The 9,437-nt window shown below is 33.6% G+C and overlaps 1 protein-coding gene across 2 annotated transcripts; it reads left to right on the forward strand.

Moving 5' to 3' along the window:
- The first annotated feature begins 186 nt into the window (after window positions 1–186).
- Window positions 187–9,437, forward strand: LOC140060509 (WD repeat-containing protein 20-like). Of its 2 annotated transcripts, XM_072106759.1 has the most exons (5): window positions 187–432; window positions 1,230–1,415; window positions 1,541–2,728; window positions 4,229–4,295; window positions 6,070–9,437. In XM_072106759.1, exons 1-4 carry the CDS (start codon window positions 187–189, stop codon window positions 4,283–4,285), a joined length of 1,677 nt encoding a protein of 558 aa, XP_071962860.1. In that variant the 3' UTR covers window positions 4,286–4,295; window positions 6,070–9,437. The 2 variants fall into 2 exon arrangements, with proteins under 2 accessions (XP_071962860.1, XP_071962862.1); XM_072106761.1 differs by lacking the exon at window positions 4,229–4,295 and having other exon boundaries at window positions 6,070–9,436.

Consider the following 9,437-nt stretch of genomic DNA (forward strand, 5'->3'; position numbering starts at 1 on the left):
GGTGAATTTAATGGTAAAAATATCTATATATACTGTTGTGTTTATATATATATATATATATTTAAAAATAATAAAAAAAGTCGAAAAGTTGAGTTCCAACTTTCTTTGACCTTTTGACCCATTGTGAACTTTTTTTTATCTATCTGTTGACATTACATCCGGGTTATTCATCATTGCAAATCCATCATGGCCGCCTCTGATGGATCTGGGAAGGACGAAGTCAAAACACAGTTTACAACTCGGGAAGGCCTTTATAAACTTATGACTTTGTCGGAATATTCAAGACCTACAAGAGCACCTTACAATGTACAATGTTGTCATCCTGTAAAAGTTTCTTTTGTTGTAGTTAAAGATGGATCCGGGTCCAACGAGAAAATATGTTTCAACGTTGGACGCGAGCTCTACTTCTACCTGTACAAAGGCGTTCGGAAGGTGGGCTAGCTCCTGAAATATTAGGCCAAACACAGGCCTAGGCCTAGATAAAAACGTTGTGCCCCAATTTTTACTTATTTACTTTTGTCATGGTCCACATTTGTGGTTGCATATATGTCTAGGTTATGCTGCTTTATAGATTTAATAATTATTTTAATTTAGTGAGATTTTATATATATTTATTTTCAGTTGTCCAATTGTTTTTGTTATTCATTAATATTATCATTTAAATTCACTACTAGTACTAGGCTAGGCTAGGCAGCAGGCATAGGTCTAGCCTACTATCTACTACGCCTCTAGCTATGGTTGGGTGTACTTGACAGTGTGTTGCAGTACTTAGTTAGTATTACTTGTTTACAAGTATTGAATTGAGGAGGGAGAGATAAGGTTTTATTGCAGGTATACTGTACTCAGGGAAAATTTTCATTTAAAAATTTTGTTTAGCAATATTGCTAATCAAACTGATTTTTAAGTCGAGAAACATAGTTTTGTATAGTATTTTTTGCTACACAATTTTCAAAATGTGTAGCAATAAGGTTGTTTTGTATAGCTTTTTGCTATGCTACACTGACGAAAATGTTCCCTGTGTACTGTAGTGTAGCTTGATTAAAACATTCTGTAAACACAATGCACGTTTTCCCATTTCCTCCCCCATCGTGTTGCCCACGCTATTTGTGATAAACCTTATAATTTTAAAATAGGCCTATGTATGTATAAACACCAAACTATTGAATTGTCGAAGTGATTTTGCTTAGACAAACCCTTCCTTGAACGAGGAAATATTTTTGTTTTTATAGGCTGCAGATTTAACGAAACCGATCGATAAACGGACATACAAAGGCGGAACACTACCAACGTGCCATGACCTGAATCAATTCACAGCCAGCGAGAACAGTGTATTATTGCTTATCGGCTTCTCAGCTGGTCAAGTTCAACTTATTGACCCAGTTACGAAAGATCTTAGTAGGATATTCAATGATGAGGTAACTAAATAATATGTTTTTTATTTGAAGGTTTTTTATGGCGATAAATTACTCAAGCACTCGGCTGATAAAAATGAATTATTTGAAGTTTAAACAAAATTATTATAATTTGTTTTTGTTTTCAGCGTCTTATTGACAAAACAAAAGTGACGTGTGTAAAATGGGTTCCTGGTACAGAACACATGTTTCTAGTTGGTCATGCTAGTGGACAATTGTACGTTTATAATAAGGAACATCCGGCATTTAACACACCCCCTCAATACCAAACATGGAAACACGGAGATGACTACGCTATCTACACATGCAAGACAAAGTCTAATCGCAACCCGGTGTTTCGCTGGATAGTGGGTGAGGGCTCCCTCAACGAGTTTGCGTTCTCGCCTGATGTTAAATATTTAGCGACAGTTTCGCAGGATGGTTTTTTAAGGATTTTCAATTACGATACTATGGATTTAGTAGGCTCAATGAAGAGCTATTTTGGTGGATTACAATGCGTCAGTTGGAGCCCTGATTCAAAATATGTTGTTGTAGGAGGGGAGGATGATTTAGTAACCGTGTGGTCATTTGTTGACAAGCGTGTAGTTGCAAGGGGCAAAGGTCATAAATCGTGGGTTACAAATGTATGTTTTGACCCATTTACGTCAGAAATATTAAATCACCACGAAGATTTTATGGGCAGTGAAGATGATTTTACATCGCCGCGGGATCAACGATCACCGGCTACACGACGAGAGCGAACATTTAGCAATCAATCTCGTAATTCGATCCAAAGTAACGGAGGAATTGTACCAGTACTATATCGGTTTGGCTCGGTAGCGCAGGACACTCAGCTTTGCTTATGGGAGTTTACAGAAGACTTACTTAAACAAAATCAGTCTCTGTCGAGACAACGAACGAACACACAGCTCCCAACCGGTAGTATAGCGCAAACGAATAGTTTATCACCGCAAGGTAAATCCTCTAGTAATACGAACACTAGTCATCATTCGGACAGTGGGTCCGTACACAGTAGATTCTCAACACTTAGTCTCGGAGATAAGCATAAAGATAAAACCAAAAAGGAATCGGTTTCGAGTAAAAGTGGAGAAAAAATGAACATTCTTAGTAAAATCCATCAAAAAATAATTGAAGATTCTGCCAAAGCAATCGGGACTCCAATGTGCCCTAGGATAGATGAACTAATAATTCTTGAACCTTTAATAACGAAGAAAATCGCTCATGAGCGCGTCACGTCGCTTATGTTCAAAGAGGACTGCATTGTTACTGCGTGTCAAGAAGGCTTCGTTAGTACGTGGGCAAGACCAGGAAAAGTGGTAAGTTGTCCTTTCCATTCAAATCATTTCCAATGTGCAGTAGAAGTACCCCCTAAGGAGATGCTGTTTTGAATAGTTGAAAGTGTTGAATAGACATAGGGGAATCCCTTAATAGGGGAATCCCTTAATAGGGGAATCCCAAAGGAGGGGTTCTGCTGTATGTTATTTTTTTAGTACACAGTGATACTAATAGTACAATACCGCCCTCTTTTTGCACCAACGATAAACTAAAGCTTGGCCACATCTTTTAAAAGCATGCTACCTCTGTTAAGTTATCATTTATTCTCCTCTCCTCATAGACAAACTTAATTTCCGAATTCATAATACAAAGCAATAAATATAGTTAAAAAACTTAGTTAAACAGTATTTTTCAATTTTTAATATTTTTTTGTAAGTTAAAAAAAAATTTTTTTTTTTAAATCAGTGCATATTGTAGAGGTGGTTGAAATTTAGGGTTTAAGTAGATTGATTATGTGGCTTTTTAACTTTCTGCAAGAAAATTCTCATAAACAAATACAAAGACAATTCTGTAGCATTACAAAAGCTGAGCTACTGTACAGTATACAGTTAGTAACTGTCTGTAATGATGTGCACAATAATAAAAAACAAATAATACTTCTAATATACTGGTTGTGGGCTAACAATCTGACAGCTGTTTTGGTTGGCTAATAATTAACATTTATAAAATTGTAGTCTGGTTGGACCATAAAAGTACAGGTATATTGAAAAAAAAAAACACATTAGGAACAACAAAAACATAATGTGTGTATACAGAATTGTCTTTGATAAATTCAATTAGATACATTTTAATACAGTACTTTCAAGGAAATGAATAGCCACTCAATAGCTCTGTGTACATTAGTGCTGTGATGCATGATAAATGGTCGCTTTCCCCATTCATTCCTTTACAGTTGGTCCTAAAATTAGATTAGGAATAGGAAAGGTTTTTTTTATAAAATCAGGATGTGGCATAAAAGCTGAATGCATTCTTCTTGACTGCAGTTTCTAAATTGCTGACATTGCCTTGTATTGTTTAGTATAGAATCATGCATGTTTAAACTCCATACTTTAATATTTTCCTTTTGGTCTGTTTGATAAGTCTCGCATTTTATTTGACAAAAAAATGAAATTAAAATGGTTTCAGGTCTGTATACAGTAACTGGAACTTTACAGTATGTATACGACCACAAGATTAAATTTACCAACTTTCAATTTCAGTGCAAACAAGGCTTTACTGAAATCCCCAAATGTCTGTTTCCACTTGATTCGACAAATTAAAAATCTTCCATAACCACATTTTCCTTTTTCTGTGATGGTACAGTAACTTCTGCTACAGTATTAATTAATTTATGCAAATATTGCATGATTTTTTTTTGTCAAATAAAATAAAGAATGTCCACATGGCATTGGATCACTGCATTAGTTTTCAATTCATAGCATGAAAAAAAATCACTAATTGTAAGCCTTTTTGTTTTTGGTCTTTTTTTTTGTATTGTGTAGCCCAACCTTACCCCCGATCTCATGGGCAGAGGGGATACGCAACCAGAGAAATCCTAAATAGATTGAGGTATAGTATTTTCAGTAGTGACGTTGTTCATACCATTTTCATTTATTTTCTTATCCATATTCTTTTTGTTGTCTAAAATAGACAGAATTACAGTAGAGAATAGGTTACAACCATCAATTCCAGACTAGTTTAAAGGGTGTTTATAACAATGCATAATGAGTTAGTGAAACCTTTTGTCTACCTTGAAAAAGATCTAATGAAAGCTTCAATTTGCCCTTTTCCTCCACCACCAACACAACCCCCCTCCCCCCTAAAAAGTACTACCCATACAGTATTAGGAGGCTTTGATGCCCTTGTTGAACTCCAAGCCGTGTAAGTTGCTTATTTGGCGCCGGTAGACTTAAAAATTCAATCAACTCAAAGCTGTACATACTTAAAGTAATACGGTATCCGACCACCTAAGATAGGATGATAGACTAAAACAACCTGGCCCTGTTAATACGGTATCTGACCACCTAAGATAGGATGATAGACTAGAACAACCTGGCCCTGTTAATACGGTATCCGACCACCTAAGATAGGATGATAGACTAGAACAACCTGGCCCTGTTAATACGGTATCCGACCACCTAAGATAGGATGATAGACTAGAACAACCTGGCCCTGTTAATACGGTATCCGACCACCTAAGATAGGATGATAGACTAGAACAACCTGGCCCTGTTAATACGGTATCTGACCACCTAAGATAGGATGATAGACTAGAACAACCTGGCCCTGTTAATACGGTATCCGACCACCTAAGATAGGATGATAGACTAGAACAACCTGGCCCTGTTAATACGGTATCCGACCACCTAAGATAGGATGATAGACTAGAACAACCTGGCCCTGTTAATACGGTATCCGACCACCTAAGATAGGATGATAGACTAGAACAACCTGGCCCTGTTAATACGGTATCCGACCACCTAAGATAGGATGATAGACTAGAACAACCTGGCCCTGTTAATACGGTATCCGACCACCTAAGATAGGATGATAGACTAGAACAACCTGGCCCTGTTAATACGGTATCTGACCACCTAAGATAGGATGATAGACTAGAACAACCTGGCCCTGTTAATACGGTATCCGACCACCTAAGATAGGATGATAGACTAGAACAACCTGGCCCTGTTAATACGGTATCCGACCACCTAAGATAGGATGATAGACTAGAACAACCTGGCCCTGTTAATACGGTATCTGACCACCTAAGATAGGATGATAGACTAGAACAACCTGGCCCTGTTAATACGGTATCCGACCACCTAAGATAGGATGATAGACTAGAACAACCTGGCCCTGTTAATACGGTATCCGACCACCTAAGATAGGATGATAGACTAGAACAACCTGGCCCTGTTAATTCGTCATAATTGTCGTATCATACAAAAACTTTATTTTAAACAGAATTGCAGTCACGCTATGCTTACCTTAGATTAGTGAAAGCTACAGTATTTAATCATAATGGTTGTGGTTTTTCATTTATGCACTTATCATAATTTTTATTTTTCTGTTCTTCCAATCAAAATATATTTTTTTTCTTAACTGTTTTCTATTCACTGTACTTGCACTCTGTTCAAATGTTTTCTAGAAGTAAGCCAATTCATCAAACACCTTAATTTAAAAAATTGGAGTTCAAGGTTTGAAATGTCTAATTTAGTTTAATTAATTTAAAACAATTACTGCTAATTGCTTATTATTGTGTGGTTTATTAAACTTACATTCCTTGTAATTTAATCATGTAGTTAAAAGTTATACATTATGTTATGATTTGATTTATAAACAGGGTTTACTGCAGCCTACGACATCAGTGCCTGGTGGGACAGTAGTCTGAAAGTTAACTTTATTATTTAGTATAAACACAGCGGATAAATTCAAAATGGTGATGAGGCTGCTTTTCTACAAGTTTTCAATACAAAATGGGGACCATACTAGTTGTACACAGCATTATGACATGTTGGACGATGATCACTGTTTAGGGTACAGCAGTTGGACACAAAATGGCAACCATCAATTGTGTATTTACACAGCAGTACTATACATCAGTTGATATAAGTTACTGTACTGTAGGCCATTGTTGGTGGACACAAAATGGCGTCAAGAGGTAGAAAATTGTATTCAATCATGACATTTGTAATTTAGATACTGTAGCCTGGAAAAACTTGCATCTATTTTGGATACAAAATGTCAGCCATTATTTATGGCTGACTGGAGTACTTTCTTTCTACAATAATCATGTTAATTTTGTAATTTTAAAATGCAGTTAAAAATATAATATTTTTAAAATATCTATTTATGTCTTACTAGTGTGTGCGGTGGAAATTTTAAACTTGCCAATCTTAAGGCATAATAATACATTTAATAATTTAAAATAAGAATCTGTTCAGTGTTTGAGTACTATACTAAGATAGTTGCACCAGTACAGTAATTCCAGGTCCTTTCTCTTTAGTCTAGTAAGTTGGACTTTACAGCACAGTGCACTATTAATATTACATCATTTTCTTTCCACATTTGAAATTCAGCTAATATAATATTATAAATAACTATGCAGAAAGTATAAAGAAATAACAAAAAGTTATTATTTTTTATATGAAAGTGTTTAGTTCTCAAAGTATATATCATTGATGTTAAAATTAAACTGTATACTGTACATCACAAATATCTGACCAAATAAAAAAGAATATTTGTAAATAAAACAGTGAAGGAATTACAGTAAATATTAGAAAGGTTTCACAACCTTTATGAATATGATAACGAAAACAGATACGTCACACATTTCTTAAACTTTTGAGTTGTGATTCCCTTTTTTGTATCCAAGCAAAGGTATGACAATTTTAACAAAATTAGAACTAACATCCAACATTGTTTTCCTTGTTCAACTGAAGTGCTTCAAAAGAGTCTACAGATAGGAGTTATATAGAAATGGTGCTAACTATCAAAGTGTTGCACTTTCTTCGACTATCATGTTGATATAATATTGAGTATAGTTTAAACAACCAAAAAAATCAAAGAAACCACCCAATGTGAAAAACAGAGAAAATATTTTATATAGGCTTTTGTTTTAGTATTATAGTCAACTGTAGAATAATTCTATTGAAATTTTAGTGACAGTAGAAGTTCTATTACTGCAGAAATTCTATTGAAGTTGCTGAAGTATTATATACTATATTAGGAATTACTGCAGTATTGTTTTCTTGCTTGAGGTAAAGATATTTTGTTAAGAGTGGCTGGTACCTCTCTGCATTTATACTTGGAACTCAGTGACCATATGTTTGATGATAGTCTAAAGAGTGTTTTATTAGGTGTACTAATTACTGTTAAGTTATTAATTAATCACATTATAGTACGTTATTAAGTATGGAATTATCCCAGATCACTATTAATTTAGGAACTAATTTGCAACCTCTAATGCAGTATACTTTCAAGTGACTAAATTTTGTTTTCTCTTTAATCATATCTTGATTTTGTATTGTAGTATAAAATATTATTGGCCATATTTGCTTAGTTTGTTTCTGTAATTCTTAGTACAATATTTTTTTTTGATTTGCTGCATTATTTTATTAATTGGTATTTATTCAAACTCAACATATTTATTAAAACATAGCAGCAAAAATGCTGATTTGAGTTCTAGTTGACATGAGGAAAAAATACCAAAAGGTTAAATAATAAATTAAATTTAAAAATACAAATTTATTCATAACAATGACTAGATGAGTAGTTTGTTCTAGTAATTTTACTGCAATAATTATATTACTTGCACTATTAGCCACCAGAAGAAATACTTTATTGTACTGAAGATGGTGCAGTATGGTACTGATTATGCAATTAATTACTGAATTCTACTGAAGTTTGCTACAGTAATTATACTGTAATATTTCTACAGAAGATGGTACAGTATTGTACTGTATGTATGACAATTCTTCTAAAGTTTCAGCAGTATTGTCAACTATGGCAATTCTACTGAAGTTTCAGCAGTATTGTAACTGGCAATTCTACTGAAGTTTCAGCAGTATTGTAACTTTGCAATTCTACTGAAGTTTCAGCAGTATTGTAACTGGCCATTCTACTGAAGTTTCAGCAGTATTGTAACTGGCAATTCTACTGAAGTTTCAGCAGTATTGTAACTGGCAATTCTACTGAAGTTTCAGCAGTATTGTAACTGGCAATTCTACTGAAGTTTCAGCAGTATTGTAACTTTGCAATTCTACTGAAGTTTCAGCAGTATTGTAACTGGCCATTCTACTGAAGTTTCAGCAGTATTGTAACTGGCAATTCTACTGAAGTTTCAGCAGTATTGTAACTGGCAATTCTACTGAAGTTTCAGCAGTATTGTAACTGGCAATTCTACTGAAGTTTCAGCAGTATTGTAACTGGCAATTCTACTGAAGTTTCAGCAGTATTGTAACTGGCAATTCTACTGAAGTTTCAGCAGTATTGTAACTGGCAATTCTACTGAAGTTTTTATTGATGATGTAACAGTTTAACTGCAGTAATGTTACTGTATAATAATAGTAAATCTTCTGCAGTTGGTGCAGAAAAAATATTATCATTATTTGCAGATTATTATTTGAAAGTCTATAGTTTAATATATCAATCAACATTAATACTAGTAATATCAATCAATTACTGCACAACTGCAGTTGCTGATTACCTAATATTAATAAGAAGCATCAGTGATATGTGTTTTGATAAGTTACACATGCTTTTTATTAATTATAATTTTCTTTATTAGTTAATTATTTTTAAAGGACTGTTTTCAAAGTTATTTCAAGTTTCAAATGTGATCACTGTATAAAATTTAGTATATTTTCTATCGGTTCATTCAATACATTTTATAATAGGTATATATAATTGGGGAACGACACATTTGTTTATTATAAGAGTAGTGTTACATATGTTGTTTAATAAGTATTTGTTATTCTATATTATGTAATGTAAGATATTATAACTAATCTGTTGTTACATAATTTTGTTTATATTATATATTTTACCTTGATTGGTATAATCAAAAAGACAAACATTGTATAAAATACTTAACATTTATAATTGAATAGTTTTAATAAATTATAAGCTGTAATTCATTATTTTTTTCACATTTATTTAAAACTAGAATCATGAATATGTAAAAATATAACTGACTTACTTATGAATAAT

Source organism: Antedon mediterranea, chromosome 10, assembly GCF_964355755.1.
Source record: "Antedon mediterranea chromosome 10, ecAntMedi1.1, whole genome shotgun sequence".
In the NCBI taxonomy this organism is placed as follows: domain Eukaryota; kingdom Metazoa; phylum Echinodermata; class Crinoidea; order Comatulida; family Antedonidae; genus Antedon; species Antedon mediterranea.